The sequence below is a fragment of the Scylla paramamosain genome, chromosome 32 (genome assembly GCF_035594125.1).
Source record: "Scylla paramamosain isolate STU-SP2022 chromosome 32, ASM3559412v1, whole genome shotgun sequence".
NCBI classification, from domain to species: Eukaryota; Metazoa; Arthropoda; class Malacostraca; order Decapoda; family Portunidae; genus Scylla; species Scylla paramamosain.
The window spans coordinates 15,002,381-15,026,392 of record NC_087182.1 but is presented as its reverse complement, the minus strand read 5'-3'; the positions used below and the strand labels follow the sequence as shown (position 1 = coordinate 15,026,392).

General features: G+C 41.1%; 1 protein-coding gene across 7 annotated transcripts in view; it reads left to right on the top strand.

Annotated features, from left to right (window-relative positions):
- The window catches only part of LOC135089251 (serine proteinase stubble-like), a 113,945-nt gene that overhangs the window by 60,076 nt on the left and 29,857 nt on the right, over positions 1-24,012 (top strand). For 2 of the 7 annotated variants that reach the window (XM_063984694.1, XM_063984695.1), the window contains exons 4-5: positions 6,559-6,741; positions 11,449-11,865. In XM_063984694.1, the coding sequence (XP_063840764.1) occupies positions 6,559-6,741; positions 11,449-11,865 (600 nt within the window). Of the gene's footprint in view, positions 1-4,497; positions 5,526-6,558; positions 6,742-11,448; positions 11,866-24,012 lie in introns of those variants that run through there. The other 5 variants (XM_063984699.1, XM_063984700.1, XM_063984697.1 and 2 more) reach the window with 4 other exon arrangements.

The following is a 24,012-nucleotide window of genomic DNA, read 5'->3' as shown; positions in this document are numbered from 1 at the left end:
GACTTACGAAGAATCTAGGATAAGATTGTAAGTTATCTAATTTACGAATAATACCACTTAGAATTTTGACTTCCAAACTTATCTACGAGCGACAATGCTTATAATCCTAACTTATAACATCACTTACCAAGAAAACGATGTAGAATCATAACATGCAACTTGACCGACGAAAAATTGTAAAACCATAACTTAACTAACGAAGAATATGACTTGCAAACCCAACTAACAACCTGACACAATGCAGCATAGACTAGTAACCTACAATTTACTTCACTCCCTGTCTCCATTTTTGCTCACCGATGCCACCCTGATCTCCCCACTGCACTCATCCCTCCATCCACTGCTACACACGCTCTCCTCATCCCTTAGTTGTTTGTTATTGCACAGACTCGTAACCTACAACCTGCTTTTGCTTCCTTTTTCTCTTTCCCTTTTGCTCATCAATGCCATCCTGATCTCACCACTGCACTCATCCTTCCATCCACTGCTACACACGTTCTCCTCATCCCTTGTCTGTTGCTGCTTAAGGCGTCGCGTTGAAACAGCGGTCAAGGATGAGAGTGTCAGTTTCTTGCTTCTCGTGGCCTCGGGAGCACGCCAAAACACAGTGAGGTGGTAAAAGGAGAGGGAATCCCTTCGCTTTCTCTCTCGACCTTGAAACCCGGAAGTTGTGCAGTGGAAAAGAGGTTAGATGAGGACCTGTAGTATTCGTCACTTCTCTCTCTCTCTCTCTCTCTCTCTCTCTCTCTCTCTCTCTCTCTCTCTCTCTCTCTCTCTCTCTCTCTCTCTCTCTCTCTCTCTCTCTCTCTCTCTCTCTCTCTCTCTCTCTCTCTCTCTCTCTTCATTTACCTTGCACGTTTTTTTTTTTCGAACTTTCTCTTCTTTCTTTCTCTGCAACCACTTCTCTCTCTCTCTCTCTCTCTCTCTCTCTCTCTCTCTCTCTCTCTCTCTCTCTCTCTCTCTCTCTCTCTCTCTCTCTTCTCTCTCTCTCTCTCTCTCTCTCTCTCTCTCTCATTACTCACACTCTTCTGAACTTTTTCTTCTCTGTCTCTCTCTCTCTCCTCTTCATCTCCTCCTCTTCCCACTCCTCGTCCCCCTTCACTCCTTCCTTATTCCGTCCGTCATTCCTTCCCTCCCCTCCCCAATCATGCTTCCTCCCTCCTTTGTTCTCCTTCCCCTTTCCTTCCCCCCTTTTTCCTCCCCCTTCCTCTCTCTCTCCCTTTCTTACTCTCAACCGGACATTGTCTCATTTTTTCTCTCTTTCTCTCCCTCTCTTCTCTCTCTAGCGTCCTGGATATCCCTCTCTCCCTTTCACTTTGTTTTATTCATCTTTTTCATATTCTTTTTTCCTCCCATTTTTTTTGTGATCGTTTATCGTGTTTTTGTTTAACTTTTAGAATATTTCTTTTTAACTCTTGCTTTCTTTAATATTTTGTTCTTTTTGCCTTCTTGTTCTTGTTGTTCTTGTTGTTCTTGTTCTTGTTTTCTTTTTTTTTGTTAATCTTGTCTTGTTGTACTTGCTCTTGTTCCTCTTCTTCTTCTTCTTGTTTTTTGTTCTTCTTCCTCTTCTTCTTTTCGTCTTCCTTTCTTAAATTGACGCTGATGATGCTTTGTAGTAGTAGTAGTAGTAGTAGTAGTTGTTGTTGTTGTTGTTGTTGTTGTTGTTGTTGTTGTTGTTGTTGTTGTTGTTGTTGTCGTTGTTGTTGTTGTTGTTGTTGTTGTTGTTGTTGTTGTTGTTGTTGTTATTGCTGTTATTGTTGCTTCGTAATAGCCAATGGGTCTGTTTGTTGCTTTTTTTTCTGTATGTGTGTGTGTGTGTGTGTGTGTTTGTGTTCTCCTCCCCCTCCTCGTCCTCCTCCTCCTCCTTCACCGGTCCACCTGTTCCTTCTTACGGTACTTTCACTTTCCCCCGGACACAACACAACACAACACCACCACCACCACCACCACCACCACTACAGCACACCACGCTCCTTGCAACACGCTACAATACACACACACAGACACACACACACACACACACACACACACACACACACACACACACACACACAGACACACAAACACACAGTAGCCACACCCAGGATTGACTAATTGCGTTACATTATCACATTAACACATTACAGCAATACATCACATCACAGTTTTGGAATTATAGTGATTTTAGCTTTCATCACCATTATCACCGTCATCGTAACTCACATCACCTCACTGTAGGAAGACACTAGGATTACTAGACTCATCATCGTCAGTCATCTCTCTCTCTCTCTCTCTCTCTCTCTCTCTCTCTCTCTCTCTCTCTCTCTCTCTCTCTCTCTCTCTCTCTCTCTCTCTCTCTCTGATCATTACTGCCATCAACCTTCATTCTTTTCACTGGTAAACTCTGGATCTCTCTGCCCTGATCCATTTTTCGCCCTTCCTGTGACTTGAACTGTTTCCTGGGAGTCGAATCAAGACAAATATGAAACTAAACTGTCCTTCAACTTTTTCTCTCCTTTTTTTCTATCGATTTTCTTTGTTTTTTGCTTTATTTATTTATTCTTTTTTGCATTTTGGGTTGCAGCTTCTCAGTTTTCGTGTGCAAAGGAGAGTAAACAAAGAGCTTAATCAAACATGACGCCTTTTTGGTAGTGACTCTTAAAAATCCACGTGAACATCGGAATCCAGTCAAGCATTCAGTAAAAGTAAGCATGCAGGAAAGTAAATAGATAAGTAAAAATAAAATACAACCACTTTCTCTTGATTCTTCTGTTGCAGCTCTTCTTTTTCCTCCCCCTCCTCCTCCTCCTCCTCCTCCTCCTCCTCCTCCTCCTCCTCCTCCTCCTCCTCCTCCTCCTCCTCTTCCTCTTGTCTTTCTTACGCCGTCGCTCGGAGTAATCCTTCAAAAACGTCTTCTTTTCACGCTTTTCACACTTTGTTACGTTTCTTCTTTTTTTCAGTTTCGTGTAAATGGAAGTTTGACCTAAAGCGATGCGTGCTGGGAATCTGGGAGAGAGAGAGAGAGAGAGAGAGAGAGAGAGAGAGAGAGAGAGAGAGAGAGAGAGAGAGAGAGAGAGAATTACTTAGGAGGCAAAACTTCTGAAATGATGAAAACAGTAATACATAGAAGGAAGCTAAGAAGAATGAGACAATTTAAGGCACAGAACAAAAATAAAAAACAACAAACAAAAAATAAATGCAATAAATAAAACTGAACGGAATGAAAAAAAAAATGCGTTTCTATCCAAACAAAGGAGAAGGGAAAATAGATAACTTTCCACCGAAATAGATATGAGCAATTCAGCGCTACTTCTTCCACTAAGTGATTTGTCAGCGCCTCACACTGCCGAAGAAAACCAGGAGGAGGAGGAGGAGGAGGAGGAGGAGGAGGAGGAGGAGGAGGAGGAAGAGGAAGAGGAGAATGATTGATTGATTCACCGGATTACTGGCACCATAACAAGGCAGGAAAGAAGAGGAGCAGGAAGGAACAGAATAAAGAAAAAAAAAACAGGAAAAACGAAAGAGAAACCGGAACAGGATTAGGTGGTAATGAACGAGGAAGAAGAGGAGGAAGAAGAGGAGAAGGAAGAGGAGGAGAGTGGCGATAAAGAGGCAGCCCGTTTTCATCGCCAGCGTGTCATCAATGCAAAACAAAAGGTCGAATGCAAGGTTAACTGTTTTCGTCACCTGGCCGTGTTGTGTCACCGTGATTGGACCATTGTGTCACCTGCGGAACGCTCTGAGTGGAGGAAGAGAGGAGGGGTGAGGGAAAGGTAGCGGGGTAGCAGTACTGTCGCTTTCGTTGCCTCGTGTCGACCAGTGACCTTGGGAACCGCCGCTGCTCCCCTTTGCTACCGCCACTTTCTACCTTCAGGACATGTGAAGTCTTTAGAGTCAAGCGGGAAAGTCCTTACGCCACGCGAGGAACTGCCGGATGTGGACTTTCATGGCTGGAGCAGCACGAGGCTGAAACACGCGCGGGGTGTGACTCGCAGGGAGAACACGCCAGATAACACCCCGGGAAAGTAAAGCATTGTTAGCAACGATGGCGGCGCGTGAGGGGCCTTGAGATATCAATCACTCTTAGAAGGAATACCTGGGCCTGTATTTTGAAACGCTTCTGCCTCTCTTAAGCGTTATTTTCGAAGGACACAGGGATGGTTATTGGGCTTCTCATGTTATTTTGTCCATTGGTGATGCATAAACTCTGTTAAACCATCACTGCGATCATTAAAATACTCTTGGAAAAATAAATACTTTCCTTACAACTGCTCAAAATCATGATAAGACACCGAAATATTTGGGACTTCTGCTGGCAGTGACAGAACTTCAGCCCGCCTCTCCCAGCTTCGTCCTTGCCTCCAGAGGGAAGCAAGTAGAGCAGATCATGTCACTCTTCCCTGAGAAGACCATCTGAGGCACCCCGTTTACACGCTTACACGCTTCCGCGACGCCCGCGAGAAGGTTGTTGCCGAAGAAGCGGTGTCGTTATCGCGAAAAAAGCGCCGTGCGTTTTATGATGTAAGGGATTGCCGGGGCGGGGCGGGGCGGGGTGGGGTGGGGTGTTCACTGTCACAAGTGAAAGTGTTCTGGCCCAGTTGGTTTGGCTTCTATTGTCTACAAAGAGGCACACACTGATCTTTTACCAAAGCTGTTCCAAATGTTTTAACATCGTCATGTTCCCGAGGGAGTGAATAGTGTGGCCAAGGTTTTCACATCCCAGGCAGCAACCCGCAGGACGCAACGCAAGTATTGGAAATTTTATGTAATGTATTTGAGAAGCTGACAACCGCGTGGCGGCGCGAGGTGGCGGAAGGGTCGGCGCGGTGGCACCCTCAGAGGCCGCTCAGCTCCCGACCAGCGTGGGAGTCTGATCCTGCTGTAGCCTCGCCGCTCCTGACGTCACTCGGCACCACTACCCCGTCCACAGCAGAGCGTGCGAGAGGCTCAGCTGCTGGTGGAGGCGCCTGGCGGGAGCATACCCAAAGCACACACTCGACACTCGACACTGAGGAGGAAAGGAAACATTTATGCATTGAGGATAAGGAACAGACATCGAGATAGTACTTGTTGGTGAAGCACTGACCTGAACACGGCCCTTCCTGCACGGGACATGGGCGTGTTGGGGTGAGGATCACGCCACGCCACATCCTCGCAGAGACATGCCCCTGTGGCTGTGTAGCTGGCATCACTAGCATACTGACGTCTTAATCCTTGAACTAGTCCTCGCTTTTCTGCCAAAATGCATCCCCACGTGTTACGCCTCCTCGCCCTCAGTGGCCTCGTAAACCTCGCACGTGCCACGCCGGAGCCACAACAGAAATTCCCAGAAGACTTCTACAGCGGGTCAAACGCCGAGCTTCCTCCGCCGACTGACGAAGTGTCCACCTCGCTCTTCCTCGACGACCACGTGGAGGACTTCGAAACCTCCCCCGTGCAGACCTCCGCGGCGCTACAGAGTAATGTGGACCTGAGGGTGTTGTACCATAGTCTGTTGAACGCCTCACGCGACCCACACGCCGCCAGGCAGCACCAGGGCCTCGCAGGTTACACACGCACCTGTTTCCATGCAGCAGGTTCCGCACGTAGCCTGTCTGTCTCCTACCTCTTGCTTTGGATCATTATCTGTGGCGTGGTGGGGGTGGTGAAGCATCTATCCTGATTCATTATCCTGTGGTGTATGAAGTATATGAAGCAGCTGCGCCTTGTGGTTCTAGTGTAGCAGTGCCAGAAGTGCAGTGTAGTGTTGCGTGGTGTGGTTCTGTGTGCTCAAGGCTGCTGTTTGTTATGCTTTACTGGTTCCTCTGGTTCACTGTAAGGCACCGCGAGTCACAGTTCCAAATCTCAACACTCAAGACACATTCATAAAAAACTGATGTGAATGACGTGATGGCATATCTATGTTACATTACCTGATCCACTGAGCCCTGCAGATCCACACCCATCACGCCACATCCACTTGTTAACGTCACCATCACCACGTACACATGTAACTTGCACACCACACGATAACCACAGACTTCGCTCACCATTCACATCTAGACCGAGCATGTTCACTACACCATATTCAGACTGCATCCACATCACATCCACACACAAACCTCACAAAATATCCACACATACACTTCCTCCCTACACGATCATTCACTTTACAACTTAAAACCTAAAATCCGTAACCGTAACCTTACTTAACAAATTAACACCTAAAATACTTACACCACAACTGCGCTTCACAACTTAACAACCTAACAGCACCTAATATACTTACACAACAACCTCGCTTTATAACTTAACAACCTAACCACACGTACACCACAACCTCGCTTCACAACTTAACACCGAAAACCGTAAACCATCATTACCTTACCTAACAACTTATAACACCAATAACCACTAAACCATGAATGAAACTAACCAATCAACACAAGAAGTAACAACACCACACCTTTCCCCATAGAACAACTCAGATTTCACTCCCTCTTCTCTGTTCCTAATTAAAGTGAGAAGGAAGCAATGATTAAGATCCCTCCCCCCTGGATTTCACGATTTAACTAACCATGCTTTCTCTCTTCCTTGCAGCCATCCCGCAGACGTGCTGGTACAAGAGCAACCAGTATGAGTGTGGCCTCTCTGTCTCCTGCGTGTTTCAGGGGAGCAAGCCCATCGACCTCTGCTCCGGGGGCATGATCTGGTCCTGCTGCGTCCCCAGAGACAAGGTAGACGTCGTGGACCACTCAGTCGGGGCCATCGGAAATGACGTCAGTAAGTACTTAACTGCCTCAACTACCTGACGACTGAGACTTAACTAGTTGATTGGTTGATTGTTGTTGACTTGTTTTTTTTTTTTTCTCGACTGGTTGGTTGTTTGTGTTCATTTTCCTCTTCCGTGTTCAGCCGTGAAGCCTCAAATTTGTGGTTTGTCATTATTTTTCTTTCCCTTCTGTGGTTTTCCTCTTTTTTTTTTTTTTTTGCTTGAAGTGGGAATTGTTTCTCTCTCTCTCTCTCTCTCTCTCTCTCTCTCTCTCTCTCTCTCTCTCTCTCTCTCTCTCTCTCTCTCTCTCTCTCTCTCTCTCTCTCTCGTCTTCCTTTGCAAAGGATTTTCCTTTTGAAGTCATATAGTTTTTATATTTTCTCATAGTTTTTTTTGTTGTTTGTTTTTTTTAGTAGGGGACCTCAGTTTGCTATCTTGTTTAATTTTTTTCTTAAGGGAGAATTATTTTTTTACTTTTTTCGTGAGAGGAAATGTATCTTATTTTCCTTGGCTTTTTTCTAAGTAAGGAAGAATTATGTTATTTTCAAGTGCATTTTTCATCGTTTTCCTTTATTTATCCTAAACTGGGAGCTTATTGATTTTTTACTTATTTTTTCTTCTATAATAGGGAATAAATTCGATACTTGTCCTTGTTGCTCTTGTATATCAAGTGAAGAAGTGTGTGTGGGTGTGTGTTGCTATTTTTCTTGTAATACCTTTGAGGCTTCCTTGCTAAACATGGTTGAGGATCTGACATAACTTAGCTATCCTGAAAGACACTCTATCTTGACCAGACCATGCTAACCTGACCCTGCCGTCCTTGGAGACACAGTACCTTGACCAGAGACCATGCTAACCTGACCCTACCATCCTTGGAGACACAGTACCTTGACCAGACCATGCTAACCTGACCCTACCACCCTAAAAATTTGACAAGATCATCTCAGCGTCATTCATCGTAAGAGAGTGACTAAACCACTTAATTTCCATCTGATTTCTGTCATACGAGGAAACAGGAACCACATTCTTAAGGATTACAACATCTTATCAACTATTTTTAAAGGGGTCTGGTGAGGAATTACAATTGTTTTCAAGTGTTTTCATGGTTTTAGTGATAACTGAACAAGTATTCTGCTTCTGCAATGGGAAAAGCCCTCATGAAAACCTGACATATCATCTCTGCGGCTTTTAAGAGTAGTTAGTATGAGAGTATAAGAGGTTTCAAAATACAGGTCCAGGATGACTAAACTACCTAAAATTTCACTCATTTCAACTTGGCAACATTTTTATACTTCCTCTTCCGCCTCTCCAGTCTTCTCTCTCGTCTCCCTTCCTCTCTCCTTATTATCATCATTTCCTCTCTTTCTCATACTCTCTCCTCGTCTCTCAATCATTGTCTTCAGTCCTTACTTCCTTTTTTTCGTATTTTTCTTTTCTTAACAGTTCGTGTACATTCTTTACTCCTTCCTTCCTTCTTCTTCGTCTCTAGTCTTTTCTCAGGTGACACACTCTCTCTCTCTCTCTCTCTCTCTCTCTCTCTCTCTCTCTCTCTCTCTCTCTCTCTCTCTCTCTCTCTCTCTCTCTTCTTTGCTTTTGGTTATCATTTTAGTCTATTTCTCATTTATTTCATTCTCCTTCCTCTCCTTTTAAGTTATTGCTACTTTCGCCTGCATTTATCATATTTATGTTAACGTTCTTTTTTTTTCTTCTTTTAATTATCACTCTTCCTTTCATTCACGCTCGCATTTCTTCTCCTTCCTCTTTATACTTTCCTTTTCTCGCTTTACTTTAGTCATCATATAGTTTTTTTTTTTTTTCTTGCGTTTTTCTCTTCACTTTTTGTACTAACTTTAATTTCTCTTTCCATGCATTCGTCTGCACATTTTTATTCTCTTTTCTCCTAATTTTCCTTTACTGTCTTTGCATATCTTCCTGGTTTCCTCAACGTTTATCACCAATCTACATATTTTAACGTATTTTGTTCTTTAACTCATTTTAACTCCTTTTAACTCTCTTCTCATATCTTTCATCCATCCATCCATCCATCCATCTCTCTCACTTCTCTTCCTCCTTCCTCCTCCTTTCGTGACATCACCGTGAGACAGAAAGTGACAGTAAAAACAATAAAACACCAACAACAATGACACGTGCAAGCTTTATTCTCTCACAAACATCCCTGACTTGTTCGCACGACGCCACCATAACCCTGATCTAAGGAAGGAAAAAAAGGACCATGAGAACTAAGCACGTCTTTTCAACGACTCCTCTGTGTATCGCCCGCCATTACGTGACCCTGGCTTAGTGCCCTTGGGAGAGAGATGGAAAGAGAGAGAGAGAGAGAGAGAGAGAGAGAGAGAGAGAGAGAGAGAGAGAGAGAGAGAGAGAGAGAGAGAGAAAAAAGAGAGAGTTAGATGCCACTTTGGATTATTGGAACACTAAACACTCTCGGAATTAATTACTTTCTATAAGAACACACGGTAATTTGAGGGTTGTCTTCGGTGATGTTTAAGTATCCTTCCGTAATTGATAGTCTGAGTCCTGTTAGTTAGGTTTGGTTAGGTTAGGTTAGCTTGGGTGAACTTGGGTTTGGTTAGGTCAGGTTAGGATAGGTGAAGTTAGGTTAGGTTAGGTTTGGTTAGGTTAGGTTAGGTTAGGTGAAGTTAGGTTAGGTTGGGTTTGGTTAGGTTAGGTTAGGTTTGGTTAAGTTAGGTTAGGTGAAGTTAGGTTAGGTTAGGTTAGGTTAGGTGAAGTTAGGTTAGGTTAGGTTTGGTTAGGTTAGGTTAGGTTAGGTTAGGTTAGGTTAGGTTAGGTGAAGTTAGGTTTGGTTAGGTTAGGTTAGGTGAAGTTAGGTTTGGTTAGGTTAGGTTAGGTGAAGTTAGGTTAGGTTTGGTTAGGTTAGGTTAGGTGAAGTTAGGTTTGGTTAGGTTAGGTTAGGTGAAGTTAGGTTAGGTTAGGTTTGGTTAGGTTAGGTTAGGTTAGGTTAGGTTAGGTTAGGTGAAGTTAGGTTTGGTTAGGTTAGGTTAGGTGAAGTTAGGTTTGGTTAGGTTAGGTTAGGTTAGGTTAGGTTAGGTTAGGTGAAGTTAGGTTTGGTTAGGTTAGGTTAGGTGAAGTTAGGTTTGGTTAGGTTAGGTTAGGTGAAGTTAGGTTAGGTTATTATGTTCATTTAAGATAGTTTTTTTTTATTTCTGCTTTTGTTCTGTTTCATTCTAAAGGTTTTTTTTTTTTTTATTACCTGTTATGATTATGACGTTCCTATGAATTACATGTTCTTTTTTGTGGGATTTTTAAAAGAAACTCTCTTGCTGTAATTTCTTTTGGGATCTTCTATTCTGATTTCCCAGGGATTTTACGAGGATTTTTTTTTTTTTTTTTTTTTTTTTTGTTTTGCATGATTTTCCGAATTTTATATATTTTTTTAAGGATGAGTTTTTCAGGGATTTTCTGGGATATCATTCTAGATTTTCTTTGTTTTCTTTTGAGATTTTTTCCTGGGATTTTTGAGAGATTATTCTTTAGCTCACTTCTTTTATTTTCTTTCTGTTTTCCTATCAGTTATACGTTCTTGTTTACACTTGAGGTCTTCTTGGATTTCGTAAGTTTATATAAAGAATGCACGACTGTAGAACTATAGAACATCACAGCACCGCGACTAAAGGACCTTTTACTAGCACAACGAAGCAAGACTGGCACTGAAGAGGACACGAAACCGACTTAAAGAGTGACTGAAAATGGACTGGAAATCAACTTCAAACGACATAACAGAAATGACTGACGAACACGATGCAATAAAAGCAATATTTGTCTTTCAAGTTCTTCCCTTAGAAAGCAATAAATCATTAGTATTAGTATTTGCACTACTATAAGTATTAGTATTACTAGTATTTATATCAGTATAAGTATTGCCCTCCTCCTCTTCTCCCCTCCCTTTCCTTCTCCTCCTCTTCGTACTACTACTACTACTACTACTACTACTACTACTACTACTACTACTACTACTACTACTACTACTACTATGGGACAGGGTAAGAGAGGATCCTGAGTTTTCAAGGCAAGCGTGAGTTACCTGGACAAAAACACAGGTAGATGAGCAGCTCACCTTGAGGGCATAATTTTAGCGTAGATTAAGTGAGATAAGATAAGGTAATGGTTGGTAGTGATGAGAGAGACAGAGAGAGAGAGAGAGAGAGAGAGAGAGAGAGAGAGAGAGAGAGAGAGAGAGAGAGAGAGAGAGAGATTCACCTGTCCTCTTGTCACACCTATCCTGCTGAGTTCACCTGACACAAACCTGGGCTCACCTCACCTGCTGGAAGGAATGAGTCTAATTGGCGATGTGAAATAATCTGCAGCAATACTAAAATAACAGAAAGTAAAATACTCGAAATGAAGTAAAATTCTTTGGTCACCTTATTCTTTGTGCAAGTTTTTCTCTTCAAAATTAAGAGGGTAAGAAAATCTGTTGAAATTTTCATGAAAGTTGATGATTTATATGGCAGTCAACAGATGTTTGAGTTTTTTTATACTCAAATAATTTTTAAATCGTCAAAATCAAAGAAAGTGAATGATTATAATTTTGTAAAGTATCGTGTGGTGCTGAAGTAATGAAGGTAATGTAGCAGACTCAGTCCTCCTGGAGGTGAGGGCGCCCCAGGAAGTGTGTGGTGGTCTCAGCCTTACCAGCGATGCCCCAAGGCACTGACCCGCCCCTTCGCCCTCATCAGATCACCAGCAAGAGTTTGGAGAGCGTCCCCTCCCGCCCGGCTCCTTCACGCATATCGGCGGCTCCAGACCCTTTGACAGACCTCCCTCCCACTTCACCCCCGACGACGAAACCTTTTTCCCCAATGCACATAGACCTTCTTCAGTCCTCAGACCACTTAGACCTCAGAACAGGCCGCCCTTCAGACCCCCAAACCGACGCCCACCGCCGCCCTTCTCAAGACCCGAGAGCTCCAGACCCGGTCCCAACTTTGACGGTAATTTCAGTCACTTTAACAGACCCCAGAATTCCTTTGATGGCCGACCTGGTCAGTTTGACAATTTCGATTATCGACCGCATGACTTTCCTCGCCCTGGATTTAGCCGCCCCACGTCGTTCGAATCCCTGGGTCCTACGGGTGCAGCTGTCAATCCATCGGGTAGGACTTGGTTGCTTCTCTCCCTCTACACTGTCTGCTCCCTTCACGTACTGCTGCCCGGCTGGTGAGGGTCTGTGAGGTTCGCTCGCCTCGGCTTGTGGTGTGGAAACAAAAGCCTCTGAGTGTACGATTTATGTTCTGTGCGGGTCGACAGCTCGTGCTTCATTAAAATATCGATCAAAGCCTTCCATCTAATGTATTCGGTAATGAGGCATTGCGAGTATACGCAAAAGGTAAGGTATAAGTGCTCCTGTGTTTGTGTATCTCACCGCTATGTGACTCGTTTAAAGAGAGACCTGAAATCCTTCTTAAACACACCGTGACTGTACGAGTTACGAACAAAACGAAAAAAGAACGAATGAATGTGTGAAGAAATATACGAAGTTCGTGCCTCATATAAGCTGGAAAATAAAGAAAAAATCGTCGCCTCTAATGCAGTTCACGTGTGACAATATGAGATAGGAACCAAAGTTAATAAATCAGTTACAAAAGAGAAAAAAAAAATGAAAGTAAACGCAAAAAAAAAAAGTTAAATGAAGTGATTTTAGTGAAAACTAATGAGCATCTTTGGAAAAAAGAGACTCATAATTTTTAACACACGCAAGAGACTATAAGAGATACAAATATAAACCATTCACAAAATTAAGAAAATGAGAGCAAAAAACGAAGGAAAAATGTTAAGTAAACTAATTTATGAATTGATCCCCACTGGTAAAAAAGAAGGAAAAACTCTTTTATCAAGCTCAAGAAACAATAAGATACGAGCAAAAATGAAACAAAAATTAGAAATGAAAATGTTAAGCAAAGTTACTGAAGTGAAAATCGATTAATTCAGCCGCACTGTAAGAAGCACACTCTGTCTTTAGCACACTCGAGATAATAAGACGTACGAGCAGAAACCAACCATAAAAAGACACAAAAATTAGAATAAACACGATAGGTGAGTATTAAGCAAAGCGGAAATATATTATTTGAACCGCACTGTGAAAAGAAAGAAAAAATCCTCTTTAACACACTTGACAATACCTAATACGAACAGAAACCGATCAAGAAAAAAAAGACAAAAAAAAATCAGCATAAACACGAAGGTAAATGTTAAACAAAGTGGAAATTTTATTATTTAAACCTCACTGTGAAACAAAAAAAAAACTCTTTAATACACCCAAGAGACAATAAACAATACGAACAGCAACCATTCATGAAAAAAAAAAAAAAAGAAAATTGAGAACCAACACGAGGATAAATGTGAAGCGAAGTGATTTTAGTCGGAAATTCATGACAGCTCATAACTAATTCGCCGAGTGACAATTGGAGCGGGATCAGAGAGGACCTGTAATGCAAGCGTCAATTGTGTGAGTGGCGTGACACACTGTTTCTCACGTGGCCGCGCGCAAACAATCCAGGTGTCGTAAGAAGAACAATAGTTTAACGGCTCACGTAGATATATATTATTATTCCATCAGCCGTATAGAACAATGGCGGCATAGTGGCGCGTGTCATGTCGTGAGTGGCGGTGGTGGTGGTGGTGGTAGTGGTGGTGGTAGGGTAGAACGTTCATACACACACACACACATACACACATGCATACAGACAGACACTCAGACACTCAGACAGGCACATGTAAGGAAGGAAAGTTAAAGTAAAGTGGAAAAAGGAATTAGAAGTTTGGAAAATGCGTGCAAATAGACCACACACACACACGCATGCACCTCCACACACACACACACACACACACACACACACACACACACATACAAACTTGTTGGGGTAAAGTAAAAAAAAAAAAAACAAGGAAGCGAGAAAAAATAGAAAATGGAAAACGAACACGCATAATTTCCATCTCAAGACAAAGAATGCGAAAGAAAACGAAAAAAAAAGAAAACGAGAAACGAATGGAAGAAAAGAAAACAAGATCCATCCATACACAACTTTCAAAAACTTCCAGAAACTTCCACAGCTTGGTGAGGCGTCGCTCGCTCGCCAAACCCGGACAGACTGTGAAGGAAAACCCAATGATAAAATAGTCTGGAAAATTCCTGTATACGTCTCTATTTTTTTTTTCAAGGGGGCAGGAATCTGAAACTCTCCCCCCAACCAAAAAGAAAAGAAAAGAAAAGAAAAGAAAATACCATATTCACTTCCTACTTTTCTTTCCATATCCCTTTCCCTTTTTCTTACCCTTCCTCCCCCCTCCCCACCTCCGTTTCCCTATGGTTTCCTCCTCCCATTTCTTTTCCTCCTTTACTTCTAACATTCTCTCCCTCCTTCCCTTTTCCTATCTTTCTCTTGCATAATTTTTTCCATTCTTCTCTTCTTCCCTTTTCATATTATTCCTTCCCCTCCTTTTCCTTTTTTAACTTTTTCTTCCTTTTTTTTCCCTGTCATTTCCTCAACATGTCTTACCCATTACTTTTTTTTTGTTCATTATTCTTTTTCTTTTCTGTTCAGTATTTCGTTCCTTTCTTCTTTTCCTTCCTCCATTCCTTCCCTTCTCCCATTTCTCTCCCTCTGCATCCCTCCCTCCCTTCTTTCCCTTCCTCCATTCCTCTCCCTATCCATCCCTCCTCCCATTCCTCTCTATTTCTCCATCATTCCTTCCCTTCCTTCAGAACTCCCTCCACGCCCCTCTTTCTGCGGGCGCCGTGAAGGAGGTGACTGAGGGTGGTGAGGCATGAAGGGTGACGGCGGGGTGACGGAGGGGTGATGGCGGGGTGACGGAGGGGTGGGGCGGGGTGACGAAGGCATGGGTGGGGCTCTCACATCCGTACATAGAACTTACCTCCTCATTGAGTTAAAATTATACATAAGTTTTGGTCTTTTTTTCTCTCTCTCTCTCTCTTTTTCTTGTTTAGTAAGTGGAATGGGAGAGAACGTTCAGATTTCTTAGTATTGTTGAAGGATGTGAAGCGTTGCCATTTGTGTATTTTTTCTTTTTGTATTTCTCTCTTTTTTTTCGTAATACAACGTGTAGTTATTTGTTTTTCTTTATATGTGGTGCTGTTTTACACTCTCCTGCATCATTTTCATTGTTATTTTGCTCTTTTCATTTTTTTTTTCAAACTATATATTTTCACTTTTTTTATCTCAACTACTTTCTACTATATTTCAGCCATTTTCTATTAATTTTCCCCTATCTTCAGTATCATTTGATTAATTTCCTATGATGCTTTCCATATTTCAAACTATATTTTCACTTTTCTCTATCTCTCATTTAACTTTCTACTTTACTTCGGCCACTTTCTACTAATTTCACATTTTTTTTTTTAAGTTTTTAGTTAATTTTCTATGGTGCTTTCTAAAAATCTCCCACTCTAATTCCTTGCATGATTTTTACTATTTTCAATTAATTTCAGTATATATCCATAATTTCTCTAGTATTTTCCATTATTTCTATTATTTACTCACAAATTTTTCATGTTTTTTTTATTATTTTATCCACTGTTTTCATTCGTTTTTACTAGTTTTGACTTTTTCCATTTCCTCATTTTTTCCTCTATTTGCATTGCTTTAGACCATCTTTACACTATTTCTATTATTTCTCCACTATTCTTTATTACTTACGACTATTGTTTTGTAATTTTTAACTAAAGGTTTTTTTTTCACTATTCAACTCTTCAACTATTTATTTATTCGCTATTTCAACTCCAGTATTCTTCATTATTTTCGATATATATTTTTTTTTCTTTACTAGCTTAAACCTTTTTTTCACTATTCAACCATTCAACAACTTATTAATTCACTATTCCAACTCTACCCCACAAATAGGTTCGTACGATAACTTTACTAAAAGAGAGAGAATAAATAGCTGCGAAATTTACAAAAAAGAGACAGAGTAAGCTGCTTTCGTGACAGCTTTAAGAGAGAGAGAGAAAAAAAAAAGCGAGGTGACAAAGAGAAGGAAGGAAGAACAAGCAGAAATTACTCTTGTGGACACTTTACTGGGAGATAAAAGTAACTCATTGACGTAAAAGAAAGACAGAAATCACAGAAAAGAGGAGGGGAAAGGTAAACAGCAAAGTTCCTTGCCACAATTATTTAAAGGAAGGAAAGGAAGAAGGAATAAGGAAAGGATTGAAAGAAGAAAAGAAGGGAGGAGGGAAGGAGGGAAAAAAATAAATGAAAGAATGAAAAAGGGGTAGAAGAGAAGGAGGGTGAAAGTGATAGAGAGTAATAAGCAAAACTGTCAAAGACTAAGAGAGATATTTATGATGAAAGAAAGAAGTAAAGAAAGAAGGAAAGGAGAACGAAAAGAAGGAAGGAAGAAAAAAAAGAATGAAAAGCAAGAGGAACTGCAAAAGAGAATAAGAGATGAAAAAATAGACTAAGAAAGGCTCAGAGAGAGAGAGAGAGGGGGGGGGAGGAAATAAGCAGGAATGACTCTTTAGATAAGTGTACCAAGAGACAAAAGTACCACGAAGGAAAGGAGGAGATGACATAGAGGAGGAAGACTAAAGACCAGGCAGTAATGACTCTTGTGACGGCTATAACAAGAGGAAATAATCCCTAATCAGTATAGAAAGCTTTGAAGATTAATGTACTTTGCTCTTCAGGATCAAAAAGATAAAAAAAAAAAGAAAAAGAAAACATTGCTGTGACATTTCAGGACTCTAATGCCTGGTCAAAAAAAAAAAAAATTGCGCCGTTAAAAAAACAGTGGAAATAAAAGAAAAAAGAAAAGCGGGTAATTTCACTGTAATTATATCAACGTGGATGGATGCTCGTGATGATCATTGTAATATTTTCCCGTAATGTTAGCTTTTAAAAGGGAAAGTTGCACCACCATCATCATCACCACCATCACCATCATCACCACCACCATCACCACCTACTGCTACTTCCGCTCATTGTCACACGCGCGTCCAATCTACATAATTATTGTCATCGTCGCCTCTGAGCTTCGTTACTGTATTGCAAAATGATTGTATGGGAAAATTCCGTTGCGCTGTGGTTTCGAAGCTTCGGAGTCACGATATGAAGCACGCACTGAACACGAGGCTCTATCCGATACGTGGGGGTTATGACTCTCTCTCTCTCTCTCTCTCTCTCTCTCTCTCTCTCTTTACGACATCGGTGAGCCAATTCCCTCCTCTCGCTCCAATGACTCTCTCTCTCTCTCTCTCTCTCTCTCTCTCTCTCTGAACCTTTCTTACCTTATTTCTTTCATCTCTCATTCTCTTCTGCAGTTTCTATTGCTTTCCTTTCCTTTTCTTTCTTCCTTTCTTCCTTCCTTCCTTCTTTTTTTTATCATCAATATCACTCTCGGTTTTAACATCTTTATTTATTACTCTCTATCACTTCCATCCTCCTCCTCCTCCTCCTCCTCCTGGTCATCTTCCTCTTCCTCCTCCATCTCGTTTCTCCATTCCCTCTTCTCTTCTTCCTCTTACTCTTCCTCCTCGTCCTCCACTAGAATACAGAGAAATACATTGGGTCATTATCAAAACATTCACCTCTTCCTCCTCCCTCTCCTCCTCCTCCTCCACCTCCTCTTCGTCCTCGTCCTAGTCCTCCTCCTCCTCCTCCTACTCCTACACCTTCTCTGTTACACCCATTATTGCGTGCGCTACTGCTCGTCATAAACTTGAAGAGGGTGGCGTAAGGACCTCACATCCTCCTCTTCTCCTCCTCCTCCTCCTCCTCCTCCCGTGGTCTGAGTTGCATCGTAGAGGAGGAAGCGTTGCAATGATAAGCAGGGCGAGTGTCTGCAGAGTGTGAGAGTGTAGTTCATTCTAAGTGTATTGGGGTAACACGGTAGGTTCTGTGCGTGTCCCTGTGTGTGTCTGGGAGTCTGAGTGTGGTGTGTCTTGATGAGGTATTTATTAACGGGTGGGTTAGTGATGGGGCGACTTGCAGGTGAGATGATTTTGGAATGAAATTTAGAATGGTGTTGATCTGAATTTTAGTGCAGTATTTGTCTGTGTAAAGCGTTAGTTTGATAACAATGAGAATGAAACTTAGAATGGTATTTAATTGAGGTTTAGTGCAGTGTTAGTTTGAATTTTAGTGCACGATTGGTTTGACTTTTATAATAACGTTGATTTGAACCTTTAATTTGAATCTTGAAACGCTATCGACCTTTAACCCTTTCACTGCCATGGTCGCCTTTAGGTAACATCGAGAGCAGTACAGAAGCATAATCAACATGGGCATATGAGAAAGAAAGAATACGAGGTTTATTTTATTTTTTTTTTCTGTGTTACAAAGCTAATTAATATACGCTAGTACAGAAATATGCTAAAAATGCAAAGGGATTATGGGAAAAAAAATGGCTAGCACTGAAAGGGTTAAAGCAGCATTTATTTAAGGGCCATAACATTGATTTGAAAATAACATAAATTCGAACTTCAGAACATTGATTTGTACCTTATAATACTGATTTGAACTTATAACTTTTTGAACGTTGAACATTAATTTAAACTTTATGACAACATTAATTTGAGCCTTGGATCGAAACTTATTTGGACTGAAAAGTGTGTAATGAAAATTCTCGAAGATTTGTGAAAGTTGTGACTCTCAAGTGTTACGCGATGTGACGTGGAGATGTGTGGTAATGAAAGTGTGTTTGTTTGAGTATTGAAAAAAATGGTGAAATGGTTAAATAATACGTGGTGTGACCATATCATATACGTACTGTTCTTTTTGTAGTGTGAACTATTGTGATTTATGGCATGTGAAAGGCTGGAAAGGAGGATAAAAAAAAAAGTTAAAAAAAACATAAGTTGCAGACAAGAAAAAAATCCGTTAGATAAAAAAAAAATGAAAAGAAAAATGATGAATAGAAAAAATGTAAATGTTTGAAGTTACCGAAGTGATGGGAAAATAGGAAAAAAAGACCAAAGATAGAATTTCAATGAAAATAAGAAAAATAACTGCTGAAGAGGTGCGGAAAGCGAAGGAAAATGTAAATTGAAGAAAATGGAAAGTGACTTACAGCCAAATAGGAAAGGAAAGTGCAAATACCGAGAATGAGAAGAAACACGAAGAAACAAAAGGAATAACTGTGGATTCTAACAAGGAATAGAAAACTTCAAGAAACAAAAGGAAACGAAAGAAGGAAATTGTAAATAATGAACACAGTAAAACACATTGGAAGAAATAAAACAGAAAACAATGAAATACTGAATAGGAAAAAAAAAGAAAAAAGAGGCAAGAAAGAAAGAGAAAAAAAAACAAACAAAGAAATAACCAGAGGCATAAAAAGAAAAAAAATGTTGATTATAAAGATAGAGGAAAACAGAGAAAGGAAAAGGAAACAAAAATAGAGGAAAATAGTACTAGTTTCCACACCACAGCACTAGATGGCAGGGCGTGTGTTCCTCACCAGCTAGGGTCAGCTGTTCACTGTTCACTGCTCGCTGTTCACTGTTCAATGTGTTCACTCTACCAAAGGCTTTAATTTGCTTACACTGCCTCACTTCACTCTGCCTCACCTCACCCTGCCTCACCTGTCCTGCATTTAGCACTGTCTCCCTCAACCTGCCTCCCTCACCCTAACATTATCTTCCCTAGCTCACCTCTTTTGTAACTTGTCATCTTTGTTTCCATTGCTTTCCTTCACTCTTGCACATCTTGTTACTGTCCTTCCCTCCCTCATCCTATCTTTTTCACACTTGTTTTCTCTCTTGTCTTTTATATTTCCTCATCTTTGCCACGCTCCCTATCTCTTTCACCCTGATTCTCTCACCTTAGTATTACCGTTACCTGTCTCAATTGCTCTGTTCATCCTTTCACCCTACCAGTCCTGCAGCTTTCATCTTAATGCTGTTCCTCTCTGCTACTCTGTCTGTATACCTGCTAGTTTCGCCCTATTTGTTGTATATAACAGCTGCGCAAGAACCGATCTGCTGCTGCTTGTTCTTTATTTATGTTCCTTTGTGTCACTGTTCCTTATTCTTTACCAATCATCGCTTTAACCCTTTTACTGTTACTGTCGCCCTTTGTTTACCTTCAGATAACTAGGAAAAGAAAATGCTTGCACGAACAAACATAAAGAGTGAATAGGCAGGTTAATTTTATCGTTTTTTTTTTTTTTTTTTTTGAGGATGCCAATGTATTCCAGAAACTTTAGCACAAAAAACAGGTGACTAAATTTTGCAGGTAGTTATGGGAGGAAAAATTAATTATGCCTTTTCGAAGCTACAAATCTATTTAAGACACTTCAGTGCAGAAAATAATCGTCTAAAAATGTTGTAAGTGATTGTAGGAAAAAGTCTAGCAGTGAAAGGACCAAACACCGTATCTGGCTCACCCGTGTTACTATTTTCCCTGTGTTTACCTTCAACTTGTCATCTTTACACTTTTCTCACCGTTTTTTACTCAGCTCGTCTCGCTTGCTTTCCTTTCGCCTTGGTTGTGTTATCTTGCTCTACTTGCCTTCTGAGTGCGCTTAGTTCTTACAAGACTAATTAGAAAGGTCAGTGTGATGCGTTACGATAAGAAAAAATAAGAAAAAGTATGTATATGCAGAGAGAGAGAGAGCGAGAGAGAGAGAGAGAGAGAGAGAGAGATGGGGGGAGTGGGAGATGAAATTAAACACTTTCCTTACATTTCACGTGTTGACTGAGCACACACGTCACACTTTCTCCCATTCACTTTCACGCTACCACATTAGAGTCAGGTTATTTTGTTCTGTTTTGTCATTCATGCTTGGTAAAGAAGATCTGTATTCCTGTCATAATTCATCTCTCTCTCTCTCTCTCTCTCTCTCTCTCTCTCTCTCTCTCTCTCTCTCTCTCTCTCTCTCTCTCTCTCTCTCTCTCTCTCTCATCTAAGGTAATTTGAATAACAATTACCGCTTCTCTCATTTCTTCTACTTATTTATTTATTTATTTATTTATCTATATTTTTTTTGGCAGAGCACTGATTATTGAATAAACTACTTAGTAAACAAGTGTGTGTGTGTGTGTGTGTGTGTGTGTGTGTGTGTGTGTGTGTGTGTTCGAGTTAAACTTTTCTCTGCCTCATTACGCCGGTTGTGGAAAAGAATGACATGTAGGAAGACAGTAGGAAAGAAAGAAACTTGCAAAGACGGACGCTGCGGTAAAAAGAGAACATAGCAAAGAGTAAAACAGAAAAAAATTGGAAGGAAGAAGGAAAAAAATATAACAAAAAGAGACACAACGGTCAATGTAACAAAAGAATTAAAACTTGCCGAAGTGAAATGTGATAAAAACGTGGAAAACTAAAACTCAGAACTTACATATTAACAAACCAAACGATGAAAAAGAAGGAAAAAAAAATAGTAGTATGATTATAACAGAAACGAGCATGATTTTATAGGTAGTTTATGTAGTTTAGTTTGTATAACTGATGGACCAGAATTACTCCGAGCCCGTTAAGAAACTGATACATAATAACGCGTCTAAAATACCACAACACATTTAATATAATCAGCGGTTCAAAAAAATTTCAGAACAACCAATAGCATTTAATGGGAAACGAAAACACACACACACACACACACACACACACACACACACACACACACACACACCTAGCGTGGAAGATGCTCACTAAAATACTTACTCATCTTTACTCATCTTTGCATCACTATGACAAACATGACCAGAAAATCCCGAGGTGACAGCTGGCGTGTATTGCTTCCTGCACAGGTGACACGTGACGGGGAAGCGATCAGGTGCTCCGGTGCTCAGTGCTCAATGCTTACTCAATGCCACAGTCAGCCGAGCGAGTCCCATAAAGTAATTCTCTCTCTCTCTCTCCCTCTCTCTCTCTCTCTCTCTCTCTCTCTCTCTCTCTCTCTCATGGTAATTTGAATGCATTACACAATTTTTATATACGCTGGTCGTGCTGGTAATGGCGATTTTACACAACCTAAACCTGTACTTTTCTCGTACCATTACAAATAACTATATTGCAGCATTTTTCAGTACCAAAACCGCCCATTTTTATTTTCTTGATTTCTTTTGTAGTTTACTAGCGTGATGGTAGACATGATGATTAGTTTAATAGTAGAAATTCCTTGAAACAGAAAAAAGAAATATAGCGTCGTTTTCACAATTGACAGGACAAACAGCTTAAACGAGGCGGTAAATTTATGCCTCCTTTCTAAAAACTATTGCGTGATTTGCGTGTTGCGTGCACCTGCTAAAAAAAAAAAAATACCTGATTCATTCGTCATTATAAAAAAAAATAAATAAAAAGAAGGAAGAAAAGTTAAACTGATATTCTTTCCTTAAAACACTTGCGTGATTTACGTGTTTACCTGTTCACTGTTCTTCCTGTTTATTTGTCATCGTGTCTGTCTGTCTGTCTCTCTTTCTGTCTACCTGTTTACCTGCCTTGCTGTTGACCTGTCTTCCTCTCTAATTTTCTATTTGTCTACATGTTTACCCCTTTCCCTGTTTATCTGTCCTCCTATCTACCTGGTTTCCTTTCTACTTGTCTACCTGTCTACCCGTTTTCTATTTTACATGTCTGTCTGTCTTCTTGTTTACCTACTTATATGTTTTTTTCTTTATTTTTCTATTTGTCTGACTATCTGTTTACCTGTCTTCCTGCCTGCTTGCATACTTGTCTTCCTGTCTTTTCTACCTGTCTTCCTGTCTACATGCTTTCCTCTCCGCCTGTCTGTGTTTCTACCTCTCTCACCTGTCTCCATGTCTACCTGTCTTCCTCTCTACTTATCCACTTGTCTGTCTGTCTACTTGTCTTCCTCTCTATCGACTTTACTTGCCTAATTTTCCACCTGTCTATTTTCTTCCTGTCTTCCTGTCTTCTTGTGTTCCTGTCTCCCCGTCTCTCTCTCCTCACTCACCTGGCACTTCGAGGCGCACCTGGGAGTAATGAACCTCGTCCGTGTCTGTGTCGCAGCGTAACGTCCTTGGCGGCATGATTCCCGCTTCCGTCGGCCAACCCTTGGATTTATCACTCACCCCACCCCCACGCAATGGCCGTCACGCAGAGCCTCCTGTCGTCGCCCCGTCGCTCTGTCCGCCACGTTTCCGTAATACTTGCCTTTGTGACGCTACATCTTAAACCTACTGAATACGTCACACACACACACACACACACACACACACACACACACACACACACACACACACACACACACACACAGATAGAGAGATATTTATTAACGAGAAAAGTACAAAGATTAAATATAACATAATGAGTATGAATTAGGTTAAATTAAGTTATAATCCACATAAATCCACAAGAACAGAACGTAGATAACAAAACGCACTAACCAAAAGAAGAGAGCACACACACACACACACACTAAGACACATACTAACGTCTTCACCTGCATCTCCTAACGCTGACAGTCATATCTAGCCAATCTCTGCAACCCACTGCTTGTCTTCTTTTTCTCTCTCTTTTTCCAGTTGCTTCCTTGTGTGTGTTCTTTGTTTTTATTTCTATTTTTTTTCTTTTTCTGTGCATCTCTTCTCTCTGTCTCTTATCTCCACTGCTTTGGTTTTATTCTCCTATTTCGTCCGATCTTTATTCCTCTGTCCTCCTTTTATCACAGTCTTGCCATCTAATTTGTCTTCTTTTTTTTACCAGTCTCTCTCTCTCTCTCTCTCTCTCTCTCTCTCTCTCTCTCTCCTCTCTCTCTCTCTCTCTCTCTCTCTCTCTCTCTCGTCCATACTCCCACACTTTTCTTTAATGCCATTAAACACACACTCACACGCGCGCGCACACACACACACACACACACACACACACACACACACACACATACACACACGTACGCACGCACGCACGCACGCACGCACGCACTATCACTGACCTACATCATCATCACCTATCACCAACAACTCACTGTTTTGATAGTGACGCCTCAGTAAAGAAAACGCGTTGTGCAAACCTCAATGGGGGACTTGCCTAATTGGGGACTAACGAACTATTACGTTTTCTGTTGTGTGTGTGTGTGTGTGTGTGTGTGTGTGTGTGTGTGTGTGTGTGTGTGTGTGTGTACCGTGACACACCTGATGGACAAAAATTACAGTTATTGAGCTTAGTTTTTTTTTTCTTTATTTTTTTTTCGTTCTGCTGTTACTCTGTGTTTGGTTTTGCGTAGTACTTCCTGGTTCTCTCTCTCTCTCTCTCTCTCTCTCTCTCTCTCTCTCTCTCTCTCTCTCTCTCTCTCTCTCTCTCTCTCTCTCTCTCTCTCTCTCTCTC